A 21226-nucleotide genomic window follows, 5' to 3' on the forward strand; every position below is an offset into this window, starting at 1 on the left:
AAAAAAAATAGTTTAGTTTTAGAATCGAGTCGGTTCCACCCATAGGGATCCGGTGTCCGGGTGTTGCCGTCTCACCGAATCCGGCGGTCGGATTGAAAGAGTATATTTTAATATTTTAAACTCTCTTCTATTCGCTCATTGCGAAAATCGACCGCGCGTGTTAATGGATTGCACGCCGCACGGCATCCATTCGTCACGCGCCGACTGTGTGCCAGCAAACCCAAACGCTGCTCATAAAAGTCTGCCCGGGTTGCTCAAGCGCACGGCTCTCACGTCAGGTGCCTCCCTGTAGAGAGGAGCCCTCCGACACGTCGGGGTTCCGCGTCGATTTCGTGGAAGCGGAATGAGACTTCGAGGGGGACCAGGAATTGAGTCTCATTTGCAAGAGCGGAGCCGGTTGGGGGGGGGGGGTGGGGGGTGTCACTGAAATGTCAAAACCAAAGCAACACTCTGTTGTTGTTGTCGTGACGTGCGTCTTCGCATGAGCAATCGAACACGTGGCGCGGGAGCGGTGGCCGTGTGAGCAGGGGAATTGGAGGGCAATTGCGGGGCTGCAGCTTTGCCTGGAACAGACAGCGGTGGGCTCTGGACGGTGCATAACAGCAGATGCCTTCTGATATCCCAGGGATTAGCAGAAACCTCCCCTCCCCACTCTGCTCATTTTACCCCTCATCCAACCGACCAGACCCCCACCCCCCTGACTCCTCCACCTCCTCCTTCCGAGCAATTTGACTGTCTTGTTCGCTCGTCTTGATTCAACTCGTGAAGTAATTTATGTCTGTGTGTTTCTGTCTCTATTCGCGTGTGTATGTTTGTTTACGCGCGTTGTGTGTAATGCTATGTTGTATTGTGGAGGTATTTTGTGTAGTGTGTGTGTTGTTGTATGGTGTTTGTGTGGTGTGCGTTGTGGTGTGTGTTGTGTGTAATGTACGTTGTTGTTGTGTTGTTGTTGTGTGTTGTTGTGTGTAGTTGTTAGTTTGTTACACTTTTGAGCCAGCTGGCCAGGATTGTGCAAAACTTCGCCCCCTACTCTTCACCCAGGCAACTCGAGAGCACAGACCACGTGTTTTATAACCGACCATTCAAACTAACAATAACATACGTGTTGCGTGCGTGTCGTTTATATGTGTGTGTGTGTGTCGTGTGTGCTGGCCAACACCAGCAACAATGATATCTGAACCGGTCCTGGGAATCCCCTAGGTCGACTCAGCCCCAAATGAGTACCTGGTGAAGTGGTGTAGTAGTGTCGTAAACATCGCCACTGGGAGAGACAACGGCCGGGCGAGTTGCCGGCCACCCACCCACCCCGCTTCGTGCGCCGTGCCGGCCTCCAGATGCGCTGCTGCTCCTCGCTAAACAGAGCACTTGCCCCAACCGTCTTCTAAGGCTACGCGGGGGGGGTCTTTGTCTTTGTGTGCGCGCCCCAGCAGACGGAGCGATGAATAAGCTGCGGCAGAGCCTGCGAAGGAAGAAGGAGAACTACGTGCCGGAGGCGAGCCGCCCGCACCAGTGGCAGGCGGACGAGGAGGCGGTGAGGCGCGGCCACTGCAACTTCCCCGTCAAGGTGAGGCCCGCGGTGGCCCTGTCAAGGTGAGGCCCGTGGTGGCCCTGTCAAGGTGAGGCCCGTGGTGGCCCTGTCAAGGTGAGGCCCGTGGTGGCCCTGTCAAGGTGAGGCCCGTGGTGACCCTGTCAAGGTGAGGCCCGTGGTGGCCCTGTCAAAGTGAGGCCCGCGGTGGCCCCGTCAAGGTGAGGCCCGTGGTGGCCCTGTCAAGGTGAGGCCCGCGGTGGCCCTGTCAAGGTGAGGCCCGCGGTGGCCCTGTCAAGGTGAGGCCCGCGGTGGCCCTGTCAAGGTGAGGCCCGCGGTGGCCCTGTCAAGGTGAGGCCCGAGGTGGCCCTGTCAAGGTGAGGCCCGCGGTGGCCCCGTCAAGATGATGCTCACGCTGGCCACGCACGGCGGTGGTGGCCCGGAGCGCGGTGGTCGTGGCAGCAATGAGAGTGCTTGGTGGTGGTGGTGGTGGTGGTTAAGATAACGCGCTGTGCTACGAACCCACCGACCCGAGTTCGAGTCCCGCTGCCAACACCCGGTGACGATTATCTGAACCGGTCCTGGGCCTCCCCTAGGTCGACTCAGCCTCAAACGACATACCTGGTGCGGTGTGTAAACATCGCTACTCAGGAGACAAAGGCGGCCGGGCGTGGTGGTGGCCACCCCACCCCCTCGTGTGCCGTGCCGGCAGCCTTCATAGGTGCTGCTCGCTGTGCCCGCACTTGCCCCGAGAAGAGCGGGCACAGCGGGCACGGCGGTGGGGGGGGGCTCCTTTTGGCTTTGTCCGCTTGCTGTGGCGCGGTGCACGGTCCACGCGGTGCGGGCCGTGCCCCGCGAGGGCTGTGCGCGTGACGCTGCGGCTCTACCGATTGAAACCCGAAGAGAAAAGAGCCAAACTGAAGCGGGCATCCCGTGTAAAATAAAACCGCTCGCGCGTGAAATTGCTCCTAAATTCCGTGGCGCCCTGTTTGTGTGTGTGTGTGGTGTCTCTTGTGTGTGTGTGTGTGGTGTCTGTTGTGTGTGTGTGTGTGGTGTCTGTTGTGTGTGTGTGTGGTGTCTGTTGTGTGTGTGTGGTGTCTGTTGTGTGTGTGTGTGGTGTGTCTGTGTGTGTGGTGTGTCTGTGTGTATGGTGTGTCTGTGTGTGGTGTGTGTGTGTAGTGTGTCTTTGTGTGTGGTGTGTGTGTGGTGTGTCTGTGTGTGTGTGGTGTGTCTGTGTGTGTGTCTGTGTGTGTGGTGTGTCTGTGTATGTGTGTGGTGTGTCTGTGTGTGGTGTGTCTGTGTGTGTGGTGTGTGTGTGGTGTATCTGTGTGTGTGTGTGGTGTGTGTGGTGTGTCTGTGTGTGTGGTGGGTCTGTGTGTGTGGTGTGTGTGTGGTGTGTCTGTGGTGTGTCTGTGTGTGTGGTGTGTCTGTGTGTGTGGTGTGTGTGTGGTGTGTCATGTGTGTGTGGTGTGTCTCTGTGTGTGTGGTGTGTCTGTTGTGTGTGTGTGTGTGGTGTCTGTTGTGTGTATGTGTGGTGTCTATTGTGTGTGTTGTGTGGTGTCTGTTGTGTGTGTGTGGTGTCTGTTGTGTGTGTGTGTGTGGTGTGTCTGTGTGTGTGGTGTGTCTGTGTGTGTGGTGTGTCTGTGTGTGGTGTGTAGTGTGTCTTTGTGTGTGGTGTGTGTGTGGTGTGTCTGTGTGTGTGTGGTGTGTCTGTGTGTGTCTGTGTGTGTGGTGTGTCAGTGTATGTGTGTGATGTGTCTGTGTGTGGTGTGTCTGTGTGTGTGGTGTGTGTGGTGTATCTGTGTGTGTGTGGTGTGTGTGGTGTGTCTGTGTGTGTGGTGTGTCTGTGTGTGTGGTGGGTCTGTGTGTGTGTGGTGTGTGTGTGGTGTGTCTGTGGTGTGTTTGTGTGTGTGGTGTGTCTGTGTGTGTGGTGTGTGTGTGGTGTGTCTGTGTGTGTGTGGTGTGTCTCTGTGTGTGTGGTGTGTCTGTGTGTGTGTGGTGTGTCTGTGTGTGTGGTGTGTGTGTGTGGGGAGCGATAGTGTAGCGGTTAGCGCGCTGCGCTATGAACCTGGCGACCCGGGTTCGATTCCCGCTCACGGCCAACACCAGTGACGATTATCTGAACCGGTCCCGGGCCTCCCCTAGGTCGACTCAGCCTCAAATGAGTACCTGGTGCGGTGTGTAAACATTGCCACTAGGGAGACAAAGGCGGTCGGGCGTGGTGCTGGCCACCCACCCCCTCGTGTACCGTTCCGGCCTTCATAGGTGCTCGCTAACAGCACTTGCCCCAACAGTCTGTCAAGGCTATACGGGGGATCTTTGTCTTTGTCTTTTTTGGTGTGTGTGCGTGGTGTGTCTGTGTGTGTGGTGTGTGTGTGGTGCGTCTGTGTGTGTGGTGTGTGTGTGGTGTGTCTGTGTGTGTGTGGTGTGTGTGTGGTGTGTTTGTGTGTGTGGTGTGTCTGTGTGTTTGGTGTGTGTGTGTGTGGTGTGTCTGTGTGTGTGGTGTGTCTCTGTATGTGTGGTGTGTCTGTGTGTGTGTGGTGTGTCTGTGTGTGTGGTGTGTGTGTGTGGTGTGTCTGTGTGTGTGGTGTGTGTGTGGTGCGTCTGTGTGTGTAGTGTGTCTGTGTGTGTGTGGTGTGTGTGTGGTGTGTTTGTGTGTCTGGTGTGTCTGTGTGTGTGGTGTGTGTGTGGTGTGTCTGTGTGTGGTGTGTCTCTGTATGTGTGGTGTGTGTGTGTGGTGTGTCTGTGTGTGTGGTGTGTGTGTGGTGTGTGTGTGGAGTGTGTTTGGTGTGTGTGTGGTGTGTCTGTGTGTGTGTAGTGTGTGTGTGGTGTGTCTGTATGTGTGGTGTGTGTGTGGTGTGTCTGTGTGTGTGTGTGGTGTATTGAAATTGCCTATAAATTATCCCGCCAAGTCAAGTTGCATCCTTCCTTTGCAGCAGCCCGTGCTGTGATTTTGTTGGTAATTTATATGTAAATGTGTGTGTGCGTGTCTATGTCGAGGGAGCGGTGGTGCAGTGGTTAACGCACAACGCTCCGAACCAGGCCCACGGCTATAATCGGTGGCAGGTGGTATCACAACTTGTCCTGAGACTCCCCTAGGTTGACTCAGACTGAAATTAATGCTTGGGAGACAAAGGCGGATGGGGCATTGTAATTGCCAAACCACCCTATTAGGCGCTCGCTAACAGAGCACTTGCCCCGAAAGTCTATTAAAAGGTCATCATCAGGTTTTCACACCTGATGATGACTGCTTGTGTTGCAGTCGAAACGTCGTGAGAATTGTATTGTTTTATATTTTTTATTATTTTATTGTTTCCCTTGTACGTGAACATGAATCCCTGCAGTCACGAAAGCTTTAAACCAAAATTGTTGTATTATTAGTTTGTTCGATTATAATTAGTTCTCCGTCAATGCCTGCCACTCCGCGATAGCGCAGCTCCCCACGGGCCCTCTGTGAATGGGAGGAATCTTCTTGTGGCTATCAGCTGCCGCAGACGTTGGTTGACAAGGTCAGAAAAAGAGTGATGGATTCAGACGAAGAGGAAACCTAAAATCGGAGCTCGCAGCACCGGTGCAACGTGGGTTTTATATCGCCGCGTCCGACATGTAACCGCGCCTCGCAATGCTGGGCTCAAGCCGTGTGGTTATTTAATTCTAATATATAGAGAGAGAGAGATCGGGGCGGTCGGTCCTATCCAGAGGAGAAGGTGTTGAGTCTCGATTTCAACAGGGGTAGGGAGTCGACAGCACGGATGGCTGGGGGGGGGGGGGGGGAAGGAGTTTCGGACCTTGGGGGCAGCAAAGGGGGATGAGCGACCTCCCACCGAGCGACAACACTGTAACACATTTTGTGTTCCTGGGTCGGCTTTCTGTGGAAGCCTTGTTGGGGCAGAGAGTGTGTGGAGGGGAGTAGAGTGAGATGAGAGGGGAGATACAGGAGAGTGAGTGGAGGGGAGTAGAGTGAGATGAGAGGGGAGATACAGGAGAGTGAGTGGAGGGGAGTAGAGTGAGATGAGAGGGGAGAGGTAGGAGAGTGCGTGGAGGGGAGTAGAGTGAGATGAGAGGGGAGAGGTAGGAAGGGGCGAGTCTGTGGAAGATCTTGGAGACGGTGAGTTGATCTGGAATTGGATCGATGTCGTGTCGTGTGGCGTGTACAGAGACGTCCCTGAGGCTACGGCGAATGCCTCGGGCCCTCCGCTCGGGCGTCACGGTGTCAGATGTAACACTCCCGGTTTAGTTTGAATGCATCGGGGGGGGGCCCACACTGCATGATTTGCCTCGAGCCCCCCTTCCCCAATTCTCCCCCCATGGACAGCCATGGGTGTGTATATTCATATTGATTTTCATTCCCGGTCCTTTCACAGCCCACTGCTAGCCGAAGGCCCCCCCACTTTCGTCTCAGTTGTAGGGGCTGTTTGACCACATAACCTCCCCCCCCCCCACCTCCTGACCCTCATCCAGCAGTGAGAGAAGTGACCCCCCCCATAGTGGGGGGGGGGGGGGAGGGGGAGTGCACATCAGCATATTTATACTGGAGGAATCCAATAGGCTATTACGCTCTTTTTTTCACAGATGTCCAGCAGCACATGGGACATTCACAACCCGCACCTGAGCCCGCGTGTCTCCTGTGCCCGCACCCATAACACGTGCCGCCGATGGTTGTGCCCCCACACCCCTCCCCCCCCCTCCCACACCGGTGTCTCTGCCCTGCCGCTGGCGACCTATCTGCCCGGTTCAGTACCTGGGCTGCGTGGAGGTGGACGAGTCCCGGGGAATGCACGTGTGTGAGGAGGCCGTGAAGAGGCTCAAAGCGGTGAGTCGGGTGAAGGGGGTTTCTTCGGAATGGGAATTGGGAATCTTTACTCGGGCTGGAAGAAATCCGATGAGCTGATGAAGCTCTTTTTTTCAACGGCACGAGGTGACCCTCGGCACCGCTATTCTGCCAGTAGGGGCAGTCGCTTGACGAGCGTGGGGGGGGGGGGGGGGGCAAGCAGGCTGGGGGGGGGCCTGGTGGTCAAAGCTGCGAGTTGGGGGGGGCCCCCCTTGACAACCACCAAAGTGTCAAAGAACAACACAGTTATTTAAAACGTGGTTTAAAAGTATTTATATGACAAATGCTTTCATTTAATGTAATTGGAGCAGTAACGTAATGTTGCAAAGAGGTAACTACTGCGGAGCTGTAAGTGGCTGCATTTTGCGAAGGCGGAGTGCGCCCCTACAGCATTAAATGTTCAAGACCGTGAGCGTAATGACAATTCGGGCAAGAGGAGCCGCGACAGAGAAGAGCCTCTAGGTGCGACCGTGCGAGACAAATCAAAAATTGGGGCCCTAGCTGACCGATTGCCGGGCCTCCTGAGGTGATAATGTAGTTACTACGCCACTGATAATGTAGTTACTATACCACTGATAATGTAGTTACTACGCCCCTGATAATGTAGTTACTACGCCACTGATAGTGTAGTTACTACACCACTGATAATGTAGTTATTACACCACTGATAATGTAGTCACTACACCACTGATAATGTAGTTACTACGCCACTGATAATGCAGTTACTACATCACTGATAATGTAGTTACTACGCCACTGATAACGTAGTTACTACGCCATTGATAATGTAGTTACTACACCACTGATAATGCAGTTACTACGCCACTGATAATGCAGTTACTACGCCACTGATAACGTAGTTACTTACGCCACTGATAATGTAGTTATTACACCACTGATAATGTAGTTTCTACGTCACTGATGATGTAGTTACTACGCCACTGATAATGTAGTTACTACGCCACTGATAATGTAGTTACTATACCACTGATAATGTAGTTACTACACCACTGATAATGTAGTTTCTACGTCACTGATAATGTTGTTACTACGCCACTAATAATGTAGTTACTACGCCACTGATAATGTAGTTTCTACGTCACTGATGATGTAGTTACTACGCCACTGATAATGTAGTTACTACGCCACTGATAATGTAGTTACTATACCACTGATAATGTAGTTACTACACCACTGATAATGTAGTTTCTACGTCACTGATAATGTTGTTACTACGCCACTAATAATGTAGTTACTACGCCACTGATAATGTAGTTTCTACGTCACTGATGATGTAGTTACTACGCCACTGATAATGTAGTTACTACACCACTGATCATGTAGTCACTACGCCACTGATAATGTAGTTACTACACCACTGATAATGTAGTTACTACACCACTGATAGTGTAGTTACTACACCACTGATAATGTAGTTACTACGCCACTGATAATGTAGTTACTACGCCACTGATAATGTAGTTACTACGTCACTGATAATATAGTTACTACACCACTGATAATGTAGTTACTACGCCACTGATAATGTAGTTACTACGCCACTGATAATGTAGTTACTACACCACTGATAGTGTAGTTACTACACCACTGATAATGTAGTTACTACACCACTGATAATGTAGTCACTACACCACTGATAATGTAGTTACTACACCACTGATAGTGTAGTTGCTACACCACTGATAATGTAGTTACTACGCCACTGATAACGTAGTTTACTACGCCACTGATAATGTAGTTACTACGCCACTGATGACGTAGTTACTACACCACTGATAATGTAGTTACTACACCACTGATGACGTAGTTACTACACCACTGATAACGTAGTTACTACGCCACTGAGCAGGGGGGTTTCGTGGCGATGATTGCTGCTGGGTTGGAATCTCAATTGAACAATTTGCTGGTAAGTTTTCAAATTTGGCCCACTTTTTTTAGAATGATGTTGTGGGATCTTTGACCTTGTGTATCAAATTTTTATATATATATATATTTAATTATTTTAAATAAAATCTCCGGCTTCTCCACAGACGGACAGGAAGAAAATCCGCGCCGGGCTGTGGGTGTCCGCTGACGGACTTCGAGTGGTGGACGATGCCACCAAGGTACAGTCAACTCCTAATACCTCCGGGTCATTACGATAACCATCAGTCGCCATGCATGCACTTACGCAGCCAACCGTGCAAATTGGAGGTGCGTAGCCAACCGTGCTAGTAATGGTGGCGGTGATGATGATGGTGATGATTGAACTTAATGATGCGGTAGCCGTGATGATGATGATGGTAATACCAGTCGTAAAGATAAGTATGATGATTATTATTATCATCATCATCATACGAGTCATATAAAAGTGACGGTGACATTGCAGTGACGTGATCCCCGATAAAATAACGGCCCCGTAGCGTGAACCCCGTGTCGTCACGTGAACCCCGTGTCGTCACGTGAACCCGTGTCGTAGCGTGAACCCCGTGTCGTCACGTGAACCCCGTGTCGTCACGTGAACCCCGTGTCGTCACGTGAACCCCGTGTCGTCACGTGAACCCCGTGTCGTCACGTAAACCCCATGTCGTCACGTGAACCCCGTGTCGTCACGTGAACCCCGTGTCGTAGCGTGAACCCCGTGTCGTCACGTGAACCCCGTGTCGTAGCGTGAACCCCGTGTCGTCACGTGAACCCCGTGTCGTCACGTGAACCCCGTGTCGTCACGTGAACCCCGCGTCGTCACGTGAACCCCGTGTCGTAGCGTGAACCCCGTGTCGTCACGTGAACCCCGTGTCGTCACGTGAACCCCGTGTCGTCACGTAAACCCCGTGTCGTCACGTGAACCCCGTGTCGTCACGTGAACCCCGTGTCGTAGCGTGAACCCCGTGTCGTAGCGTGAACCCCGTGTCGTAGCGTGAACCCCGTGTCGTAGCGTGAACCCCGCGTCGTCACGTGAACCCCGTGTCATCACGTGAACCCCGTGTCGTCACGTGAACCCCGTGTCGTAGCGTGAACCCCGTGTCGTCACGTGAACCCCGCGTCGTAGCGTGAACCCCGTGTCGTAGCGTGAACCCCGTGTCGTAGCGTGAACCCCGTGTCGTAGCGTGAACCCCGTGTCGTAGCGTGAACCCCGTGTCGTCACGTGAACCCCGTGTCGTCACGTGAACCCCGTGTCGTCACGTGAACCCCGCGTCGTAGCGTGAACCCCGTGTCGTCACGTGAACCCCGTGTCGTCACGTGAACCCCGTGTCGTAGCGTGAACCCCGTGTCGTAGCGTGAACCCCGTGTCGTAGTGTGAACCCCGTGTCGTCACGTGAACCCCGTGTCGTAGCGTGAACCCCGTGTCGTAGCGTGAACCCCACGTCGTCACGTGAACCCCGTGTCGTCACGTGAACCCCGCGTCGTCACGTGAACCCCGTGTCGTCACGTGAACCCCGTGTCGTCACGTGAACCCCGTGTCGTAGCGTGAACCCCGTGTCGTCACGTGAACCCCGTGTCGTCACGTGAACCCGCGTCGTAGCGTGAACCCCGTGTCGTAGCGTGAACCCCGTGTCGTAGTGTGAACCCCGTGTCGTCACGTGAACCCCGCGCGCCAAGCGAGGCCTCGCCGCACTCCCCCCACCTCCCCCCCCCCCAAACCTTCACCAACACCGGCACCGAGCAGCTCGGCGAGGCCTACCGAGGACGGCGCACGAGGCGACCCGCCCGGTGCGAGGAGGCCCCTCATCCAGCAGTGGATGAGGGGCCTCCCCGCACTGTTGTGTCACGGTAACCCGCTGCGCGTGTTGCTGCTGCCGCTCAGGACATGATTGTGGACCAGACGATTGAGAAGGTCTCCTTCTGCGCCCCGGACCGCAACTACGACAAAGCCTTCTCCTACATCTGCAGGGATGGGACGACACGTCGCTGGATATGCCATTCCTTCATGGCCATCAAGGACTCGGTATCCATTCGCGAACTTATTCCTTCCTTTATCCGTTCGTTTCGCCATTCATTCCTGTGGTACTTATTCCTTTAATGTTCGCCTCATTCGTTCGTTTTTCACTCATCTGTTCCGATCTTAATATATTGATTCATTTGTTTATTAATTCGATCTCATTCCTCCAATCATTATTCCCTTTATTAATGAACTCGTCGGTGACCTTGTTGGTCCATCGTCGGTGATTCCATTGGTCCATCTGTGACCTCGTCGGTCCATCGTCGGTGATCCCATTGGTCCATCTGTGACCTTGTCGGTCTGTCGTGGGTGATCCCATTGGTCCATCTGTGACCTTGTCGGTCCGTCGTCGGTGATCCCATTGGTCCATCTGTGACCTTGTCGGTCTGTCGTAGGTGATCCCATTGGTCCATCCGTGACCTCGTCAGTCCATCGTCGGTGATCCCATTGGTCCATCCGTGACCTTGTCGGTCCGTCGTCGGTGATCCCATTGGTCCATCCGTGACCTCGTCAGTCCATCGTCGGTGATCCCATTGGTCCATCCGTGACCTTGTTGGTCTGTCGTCGGTGACCTCGTCGGTCCAACGTCGGTGACCTCATTGGTCCACCCGTGACCTCATTGGTCCATCCGTGACCACGTCAGTTTGTCGGCGACCTCGTCGTCCCGTCGTCGGCGACCTCATCGTTCCGCCCATCCCACGCCCCCCCCCCCCCCCACACGCGCCCTCGCAGGGCGAGCGGCTGAGCCACGCCGTGGGCTGCGCGTTCGCCGCATGCCTCGAGCGCAAGCAGCGGCGCGAGAAGGAGTGCGGCGTCACCGCCACCTTCGACGCCAACCGCACCAGCTTCACCCGCGAGGGCTCCTTCCGCGCCAACGCCGCCAACGCCGCCAACGCCGCCGGCGGTGCCGCCGGTGCCGGTGGCGCCGCGGCAGGCGACAGGCCCGGCGACGAGGTGGCGGGGACGACGACGACGACGACGACGATGATGATGGTGGCGGTGACAATGACCGGAGCCGCGACGCACGAGCGAGCGTCGAAGGGTGAGCGGGCGGGTAGGTGGGTAGTGGGGGTAGTGGGTGGGTGGTGGACTGGTGGGTGGGTGGTGGGTGGGTAGTGGGTGGGTGGTGGGTGGGTGATGGGTGCGTGTGCTTCGCTACTTAACCGGCTACTTACCCGAGTTCGATTCCCGATGATGGCCACCAACGCCGATGACGATTATCTGGACCTGTCCCGGGTCTCCATTGGCACGTCTACTCTAGTGGACGTGCCTTATGCCGTTAATCTTCGTCGTGTTCATCATTGCAGCCTCACCCCTTGTCTCATCATCATCATCATCATCGTCACAGCCAACCATTGTCTAATAATCATCATCATCACAGTTTAGTAGTTTACGTCATGGTGTACGTGAGTGAGTGTGTGAGTCTCATCGCCATCACCGCCATTACCCCCCATCACCACCGCCGTCACCGCCGTCACGTGGTCTCGCCTCTGCCCCCCTCCCCTGCCCCCTCCCTCAGCGTCTCCCATCGAGAGAGCCATGGCAGCGATGTCGGGGGTCGGCAACTCGGGATCGGAGGTGGGAGGGGCGCCCGCCGCATACCCCTCCCCCTCCTCCTCACCCTCCTCCTCCTCCTCCGCGGCCGCGGTCGTGGCCGGGCGCGGTGGCGGCGCGGCCCCGGCGGCGGCCCCGGCGGCGGCCCCGGCGGCGGCCCCGGCGGCCCCGGCGTGGACACCGGGGGAACCGCCGCCCCCCCACGCCGGGGGCCACAACCCCCACGCCATCCCTCGCAAGCACGCGCCGCTCGAGCAGTTGGTGCGGCAGGTGAGAGACGCGTGCACCTAGCCTGGCGCGTCGAGCCACGGCGGCAGCGACGTCGCCAAGAGATCCGCGCTCGCGCCCGCCCACGGCGACCGGTGACGGTTATCCGAACCGGTTTCTCAAGCTCCCCTAGGTCGACTCGGTTTCAAATGAGCCGCCCGGTGCGGTGCGTAGTAAACATCGCCACTGGGGAGACAAAGGCGGCCCTGGCGTGGTGCTGGCCACCCGCCCCCCTCGTGCGCCGTGCCGGCCTTCATAGGTGCTGCTCGCTAAGAGAACTTGCCCCAAAGGTCTGTTAGGGCGACACGTGTTTGCGTCGTCATAGTCGACACCGCGATTCGTACGATCTTTGTTTGCATGATTACGGGTGTCACCTCCATCGTCGTCATCAATGCCAGGAGGTGGTGGTGGCTATGCACGTGGCTCTGCCTGTAATCCAGCACTGTGAAGGGAGCAGTGAGGGTTGCTGGATCGCACACACACACACACACAGATGTTGTGAAACTCCCTTACCGTGGGTGTCGTGGAGGTGCCATACTCGTGGCTCACCAGAAGGTGGTACAGCAAGTGCACTAATCGCCGTCTGTTTAAGCCATCTGGATGGGATAGAGTGTTACCCCCTCGCATGCGTGAATTTTCTGTGGGTCCTCCGGTTTTCTCCCATCATGCACGTACTCATTAATATATAGAGGACCGTAGAGCTTGGGCAATTGTTTGTTGCGCCGGCTCATTTCTTTAGAACTGTTTTTTTTTGTGTTGTCCGATTAGCGCCGTTGGCTACGTACGAAAAAAAGTTCAACATACATCATCATCACAGCTACCATGGTCATCTTCATCATCGTCATCATCGTCGTCGTCATCAGACTTGCCACCCTCGCCATGGTCGCGAGCGATCAGGAATGAGCACTCACGTCCGCTGCCGTCGTTGTCGTCCGCTGCCGTCGTTGTCGTCCGCTGCCGTCGCCACGCTTGTGCAGGGCTCCTTCCGTGGGTTCCCCGCGCTGGCACAGAAGACGTCTCCATTCAAGCGGCAGCTCTCGCTGCGCGTCAACGACCTCCCGAGCACGCGGCAGAGACACATGGACTTCCAGGGTGCGCGCACGCACCCACGCACCCACCCACCCACCCACGCACGCACCAACCCACGCACGCACCCACGCACCCACCTACCCACACACGTACCCACCCACATATGCACCCACGCACGCACGCACCCACGCGTGTACTCACCCACGCACCCACCCACCCACACACGCACCCACCCACCCACACACACACCCACCCACCCACACACCCACCCACCCACCCACACACACACCCACCCACCCACGCACCCACGCACCCACCCACGCATGCACCCACGCATGCACCCACGTATGCACCCACCCACCCACACACGCACGCACCCACGCGTGTACTCACCCATGCACGCACCCACACACACACACCCACCCACGCACGCACGCACACACGCACCCACACACACACACCCACCCTCACACCCACGCGTGTACCCACCCATCCACGCACGCACCAACCCACGTATGCACCCACCCACCCACGCACGCATCCCGCGTGGAGGAGCTGTAACTGGTGGGGTATAGGACACTACCTACCACCCACCCCCACACGCCCTGCACCCCATGCCGGTCTCTCAACGCGATGGGCCACTCGGCGAGGGGTTTCCCCCAATTGTGTCGCTTTGTCCTGTGACCCCCCGATCGTGCGGCCGGGGTCCAACTTGGGGACGGTGACAATACCAAAAAGGAGTGGGGGGGTGGGGGGGGGGTGCGAGGTGATCGGTGTGACCGCCCGCTGCGCCGCCGTATCGCGTGCAGACGAGCTGACGGAGCCCGAGTCCCCGTGCCAGGGTGAAGCGGATGATGTGAGCGAGCTGTGCGGGCAGATGTCCGGCACGGGGCTGCTGGGGCGAGGTCACGACCTCCCCCCGGCTTCCGTCTCCATGCAAGGTGAGGATGAGTAGAGTGAGAGGGAGGGAGGGAGGATTATTGTGGTCATTGTTGCATTGTGATTGTAGATGTTCATCATGATTCTACAGTGGCAGGATATTTGGTGTAACCATCATCAGCAGCAGCAGCAGCAGCAAAATCAGTAGCAGCATTGGAAGCAGCAGAATTTGCATAAGTAGCAGCGTCGGCATGATCAGAATAGATTTACCGCGGTACACGCCCCGGCAAATAACAGCTGTCCCGTGCGTGCCACTCCCCCCCCCTCTCCCCCACCACAGCGCACCGCGACGTGCCGCCGTACCCGCTGCCCGGCACCGCCCGCGACAGCCTCGACCACCACCACCAGCGCGCCGTCTCGTGGGGTCCGTCGGCCTCCCTGCCCCACGAGGGCGCCGCCGGTGCTGCCGGCGGCGCCCTCGTGGGGCAGCCCCGGCCGCACCACGCGCCGTCGTCGTCGCCGCCGCTGGGCCACCGGCGCACGGCGTCCGAGGCCGAGCGCTGGCTCGACGAGGTCACCAAGGCCGTGGCGGCGCAGGCTCAGGGTCAGCCGGCGCCGCCGGGGGCCAACCCGTTTGGCGGGGTGGCGGCGCCGGTGCGGTCCCCGTACGCCTCGGCAGCTGCGCTCGCTCATAACGGAACAGTGCCGCCGGCTGGCGCTTACGGATCGGATCTAACGCCGGCGCAGATGGCCGCAAGCCTGTTCTCCCCGCAAGCCGTGTACGCCGTTGGCCCCGCCACGCCGTCCGCGCCTTCGTCGGCGTCGTCGTCGCCTTCGTCGTCGGCAGCGCTGGCGGCGGCGGCGGCGACGGCCGCGTCGCTGCTCCAGCAGCAGCAGCTGCAGCAGCTGCAGCAGCTTTCGCCGCACCATCTCGCTCAGCAGCAGCAGCATCAGCAGCACCTTCTTACTCACTTGCAGCACCAGCAGCAGCTGCAGCAGCAGCTGCAGCAGCAGCAGCTTCAGCAACAGCTGCAGCAGCAGCAGCAGCACCTTCTGACTCACCTGCAGCACCAGCAGCAACAGATGCACCAGCAGCAGCAGCTGCGTCAACACCAGCACTTGCAGCAGCAGCACCTTCTGCAGCACGGACAGGCGCCGGAGTCGCCGCAGCTTGGCGGGTCGCTGCCCCCATCGCCGCTGCTCCAGCCGCGGTTGCACCAGGCTCATAACGGCGGCGCCCGGTCGCCGGCGCACAGCGAGCGCTCACCGGCGCACAGCGTGGCATTCGAGGAGCGGTGGGCGTCAGCCGCGCCCGGGGGAACCGTCGCCGGGACCGCCAACGCCGAAATCGGGGGCAAAATGTACCCGCCAGAACCCGGGCCGCCTTGCTCCCCGGCGACCACCAACCCGTTTCATCGGTGACCGCGACAGGAAAAACGAAATCTGCCGAGCGAAAAGAGGGTCCGGGGTGTCGAATGGGGGAGGAGGTGGCCAAGACGACGGAGGGCCGTTTTCCGTGGGACCCGCGAGGTCGGGCGTGGCGCTTCGATAGGGCCGCCATGTCCGCGCCTGCGCGCGTGCGGTGTGCGAAAACGTCGGCAAGTGTCGCGGGAAGGAGGATGCGAAGAACGCCTTTGTCTCGGGCGGTGCAGTATTTTTTTAATCATCGTTATTGTGATGATTTTTGTTACACAGCTGACAAATAATCGGGGTATTTTAATTGTCGTACCGGGAAGACTTGGAAGATATCGCCAACGGGAGGAGCATCCTGGGATAATCAGGATGGGTGGCGAACCCCAATCTTCAATGATAACTGGACGGCTTATTTTAGCGTGGGTGTCTGCGAGTCGGTTTGTGATGTCATTGGTTCTCCACGTTCGATTGGGCAAGCGGAACCAGGTGACCGGAAGGGCGCGTGGCTCTTGGTCAGTCACATGATGTTCGCGACCGCCTTGTGATTGGCCGCCGATACGAGTAAAAATGGCGGCCAGTGCACTGGGTAGGAATCTAAGAACCCCTGATGACGAAGACGCCGTGAGACCATCGGAAGGGTTAGAATCGCAATGTGGGTGACCATTCAGTCGGTCAGGCTCCTTTGGTCGTTGGCAGCAGATCGATTCTAGAATCTCATCGAGGTGTTTCTTGAAGAGCCCCAGTGAGAATCGCCAACCACCACCATCACGTGTCGCGATGGGCAGACGGTTCCAGACACCCTCCCGGCCCTCTCTCCTGAACTTTCCCGCACACAGCCTCCCGCCCCTGGCCTCTGCTTCTCGTCTCTGTGTTGAGCGTCAGCTGTGTGCGAGTTGTGCTGGGATTATTCTCTGCTTCTGTTTGTGCTCGTCGGCAGCTCTGTCACGTGCGCGGCTCTCATCGTCGGGCCGAGTTCGTATGCGCGCACACACACAACTCAACTGGGCAGTGGTGGTGGCTACTAAGCATGCGGCGGCCTGGAATCAGCGAGGGTTGGTGGATGACCGCGCAGACGCTGTGAGGCTCAGCTCCCCCTCCAGTGGGCATCGAGAAACCGTACCCCTGGCTCGCCAGGAGAAGGCAGTTATGCGGCAGATATGTGGGCGAGAGTGTTTGATTGGCTTACAACAACTTTGGGAGAGAAAAAAATATACCGAAATGCTGAGTCATTGGACTTGGCGTGGCTTATTTTATTTTTGTGCAACTTCCTGCCACCGCGATGATTGCGCCACCGCGTAGCCGCTTACTGAATAGTTAATTAGGATGAGAATAATAAATAAAAGGTTCAGAATAAATTTCATTTTATTTTTTTGTACGCTCTGCACAGGGTCACGCACGAGCCTCAAAGCTTCGGCTTTCGATGCCAAGACGGAAGAAGAAAACAAAAGATGTCCTTACTTGAACGAACGCGTCTCTTTCGCTATCCGTTACGCGCTTCGGGCCGACGTTTCGCTCCACATGCCGGGAGCTCCGTCAGGAGAGCTATGCAGCCGAGACCGTGAAAACCTGCGCGGTAGAACGAACGCTTTCCTCCGTTTGCGACGATGAAGTTTGACAGTGAAGATGCGCCGAAGCCGGGAGGGGGAGCAGGAGGAAAAGAAGGATGCAGCAGGGAGGAAGGAAGCAGGGGGAGAGGATGAGTGAGTGAATGAGTGGTGATTGCGATGGATTGCAGAGCCCCTCTTCTGGAATCAAACTCTCACTTGTGTCAGAGCTTCTTCACAGACGAGATTTTAACACGCAGCCCACGCTTTAAATCCACGGGACCAAACAGGCTGAGCCGCCGGTTCGGTCATCCCCGGGACGCCGCTTGCGTGCGTGTGTGCAAACACGTGTCGCCAACTGACGCATCGATGAATCGAGCACAGCAATCGCTCATGGTACCATGCGTCGAGTCGTACGCCATTAGAATTCTCTCCTCGTATGCATTTTTGCTTGACCCGTGCAATCTCAGTGTTTAGTTTCCGCAAGCGGGTGTTGCTGGGTATTTTTTTACTTTACGCTTCACCCGGCAGTGGATAGAGCACGGCTCACGATGCCGATAGCTCCCTGGGCACCCTTGCACGGCGCAGTTGAAGCTGACAGGGGTCCTGCCAGAGGACTCGGTGTGTGTGGGCTCACATCCACGCTTCTGATCTCCCTCGATCCCATTCCTGGTCGATGCACGTACGCGCGTGCGTGCCTACGCGTGCCAATCGATTGAGTCGGCGGTTTGTACCCCGTCCTACGATCCCAGCACCCCGGGTTCGACTCCCGGACATGTAATGGCTAATGAGCATCGTTGGCAAGTGGTATTTGAAATCTGTGCTAGATCTCCCCTAAGGTTGATTCAGCCTCAAATGAGTATCTGCTGCGGTGTGCTAAACATCGGCACTGGGGTGACAAAGGTGGTTGGGGCGTGCTGCTGGCCACACCACCCCCTCGTGTGCCGCGCCAGCCTTAATAGGTGCTCGCTAACATCAAGTTCCCCGACAGGCTGTTGTGCTAAAAGGGTAAATATTGGTATGTATGTATGTATTTTGCTGTATGTGTATAGGTATGCGATACAAATCCAGGGTCTCCCCTAGGTCGACTCAGCCTAAAACGATTACTTTGTGCGGTGTGGTTCACGTTGGCCCTGAGGAAACAAAGGTGTCCAGGCGTGCATGGTACTGGCCCGCCACACCTATCGCTTGCCGTCCAGGCCTTAATAGGTGCTCGCTAACAGCACTGCACAAATACGTGAGGGATATTCGTCGTCTTTTTTTGCGTGCGTATGTACAGTGAGGGAAAAAAGTATTTGATCCCCTGCTGATTTGTACGTTTGCCCACTGACAAAGAAATGATCAGTCTATAATTTTAATGGTAGGTTTATTTGAACAGTGAGAGACAGAATAACAACAACAAAATCCAGAAAAACGCATGTCAAAAATATTATAAATTGATTTGCATTTTAATGAGGCAAATAAGTATTTGACGCCCTCTAAATCAGAAAGATTTCTGGCTCCCAGTGTCTTTTATACAGGTAACGAGCTGAGATTAGGAGTACACTCTTAAAGGGAGTGCTCCTAATCTCAGTTTGTTACCTGTATAAAAGACACCTGTCCACAGAAGCAATCAATCAATCAGATTACAAACACTCCACCATGGCCAAGACCAAAGAGCTCTCCAAGGATGTCAGGGACAAGATTGTAGACCTACACAAGGCTGGAATGGGCTACAAGACCATTGCTAAGCTTGGTGAGAAGGTGACAACAGTTGGTGCGATTATTCGCAAATGGAAGAAACACAAAAGAACTGTCAATCTCCCTCGGCCTGGGACTCCATGCGAGATATCACCTCGTGGAGTTACAATGATCATGAGAACGGTGAGGAATCAGCCCAGAACTAGACGGGAGGATCTTGTCAATGATCTCAAGGCAGCTGGGACCATAGTCACCAAGAAAACAATTGGTAACACACTACGCCGTGAAGGACTGAAATCCTGCAGCGCCCACAAGGTCCCCCTGCTCAAGAAAACACATATACATGCCCGTCTGAAGTTTGCCAATGAACATCTGAATGATTCAGAGGACAACTGGGTGAAAGTGTTGTGGTCAGATGAGACCAAAATGGAGCTCTTTGGCATCAACTCAACTCGCCGTGTTTGGAGGAGGAGGAATCCTGCCTATGACCCCAAGAACACCATCCCCACCGTCAAACATGGAGGTGGAAACATTATGCTTTGGGGGTGTTTTTTCTGCTAAGGGGACAGGACAACTTCACCGCATCAAAGGGATGATGGACGGGGCCATGTACCGTCAAATCTTGGGTGAGAACCTCCTTCCCTCAGCCAGGGCATTGAAAATGGGTCGTGGATGGGTATTCCAGCATGACAATGACCCAAAACACACGGCCAAGGCAACAAAGGAGTGGCTCAAGAAGAAGCACATTAAGGTCCTGGAGTGGCCTAGCCAGTCTCCAGACCTTAATCCCTTCAAAAATCTGTGGAGGGAGCTGAAGGTTAGAGTTGCCAAACGTCAGCCTCGAAACCTTAATGACTTGGAGAAGATCTGCAAAGAGGAGTGGGACAAAATCCCTCCTGAGATGTGTGAAAACCTGGTGGCCAACTACAAGAAACGTCTGACCTCTGTGATTGCCTACAAGGGTTTGCCACCAAGTACTAAGTCATGTTTTGCAGAGGGGTCAAATACTTATTTCCCTCATTAAAATGCAAATCAATTTATAACATTTTGACATGCGTTTTTCTGGATTTTTGTTGTTATTCTGTCTCTCACTGTTCAAATAAACCTACCATTAAAATTATAGACTGATCATTTATTTGCCAGTGGGCAAACGTACAAAATCAGCAGGGGATCAAATACTTTTTTCCCTCACTGTATATAAGTTGCCGAGTGTATGTAGGTGTGTATGTATGTATTGAGGAACAGTGGTGCAGTGTTTAGCGCGCTGTGCTGCGGACCCGGCGATCCGGGGTTTGATTCCCTCTCACGACCACTAACAGTGGCGTTTATTTGAACTGGTCCTGGGCCTCCCCTAGGTCGATTGGGCCTGAAATGAGCACCTGCAGCGATATGTGTAAACATCGCCACTGGGGAGACAAAGGCGGCCGGGCGTGGTGCCAGCCACCCACCCCCTCGTGTGCCGTGCCGGCCTTCATAGGTGCTGCTCGCTAACAGCACTTGCCCCAAGAGTCCATTGTGTAGGAACAGACCAAAACGCTGCCTTTTCACGGGAAGCGATGGGAGGCTGGGCACGTTCACGAATGTCGCTCGTGACAACGTATTTTCAGACTGCGCTTCAACACAGACGAACCCAGTTCTTGGTCTTTCATGTGTACGTTTACATATGAATGTCCGGACAGCATATTTGTGTGTGTACGTATGTATATATGTGTGTGTGTGTGTATAATACATGTGTATTGACCCAGCAATTGTGTCACGTGGTGGCTTTTCTCAGTCAAGTTGTGACCAGATGGGTACCAAGTGGAAATGTTCAAGTGCTGGTGTTGAACCTATTCATCCTGCAGCCAGTCCCCCAAAGACAAGGATTCCCCCCCGTATAGCCTGAACAGACTTTTGAGGCAAGTTATGTCACACGCACGCACTCACACAATCAGACACCTCGCACACTCACTCATCCTCACACTGAGACGCACACCTCTCACTCTTTCAAACAGACACACTCTCGCAATTAGACAACGCGCTTGCGGTAGAGGGATAGGGACCGTTCTCAAAAGTGCCAAAGGTTGTGCCTCGTGTTGTGAGCAGTGCCCGGCATGGTTTTGCAGTCGCACACAACGACACATTTACACAACTGGTCGTGGTTTGTAGCTCCGGGTTCCATAGTTTACAAACTCCGCTCCGGGTTTTTCCAGCCTCAGGTGGATTCCTTGAGTAAAGGGAATGCCAGCAGCTGGCCGGGTGGCTCGGAGGTCAGAGGTCAGAGACACTGAGTTGGGGCCGCTGAGATCCTGGGCAGTTTGACAACTTCCTTCGTGATCTTATCTCTGGATCTAGCGACCGCGTGGGATGAGGACATGATGCAGATGTAGGAGCGATTCCAGAGTTGTGTAAAGCATTCTGAATCGGCCTACAGCACTCCAAGTGATACTTCCTAACATGCCTGGTGACATTAAATGACGGGGCTTTGGAAGCTGTGTGTAGCGCCATCTAGTGACTTACTCACGTTCGTCTAACGCAGTGTTCTTCGTTGCAATTGCACGCGGGCCACTGGCGGCGCCCACCGA

General features: G+C 55.4%; 1 protein-coding gene across 2 annotated transcripts in view; it reads left to right on the forward strand.

Annotated features, from left to right (window-relative positions):
• LOC116947109 (protein numb homolog) overlaps window positions 1-20410 on the forward strand; it is a 51026-nt gene extending 30616 nt beyond the window's left edge. Inside the window, exons 3-11 of one of the 2 annotated variants that reach the window (XM_076070488.1) lie at window positions 1428-1564; window positions 6264-6338; window positions 8408-8482; window positions 10162-10302; window positions 11029-11338; window positions 11816-12120; window positions 13095-13209; window positions 13956-14087; window positions 14366-20410. In XM_076070488.1, the coding sequence (XP_075926603.1) occupies window positions 1439-1564; window positions 6264-6338; window positions 8408-8482; window positions 10162-10302; window positions 11029-11338; window positions 11816-12120; window positions 13095-13209; window positions 13956-14087; window positions 14366-15447 (2361 nt within the window). In that variant the 5' untranslated portion in view covers window positions 1428-1438 and the 3' untranslated portion in view covers window positions 15448-20410. The remainder of the gene's footprint in view (window positions 1-1427; window positions 1565-6263; window positions 6339-8407; window positions 8483-10161; window positions 10303-11028; window positions 11339-11815; window positions 12121-13094; window positions 13210-13955; window positions 14088-14365) is intronic. The other variant, XM_076070487.1, reaches the window with a different exon arrangement.
• Window positions 20411-21226: the final 816 nt, after the last annotated feature.

The sequence above is a fragment of the Petromyzon marinus genome, chromosome 29 (assembly GCF_048934315.1).
Source record: "Petromyzon marinus isolate PM22_M1 ecotype Great Lakes invasive population chromosome 29, UKy_Petmar_22M1.pri1.0, whole genome shotgun sequence".
Lineage (NCBI taxonomy): Eukaryota > Metazoa > Chordata > Hyperoartia > Petromyzontiformes > Petromyzontidae > Petromyzon > Petromyzon marinus.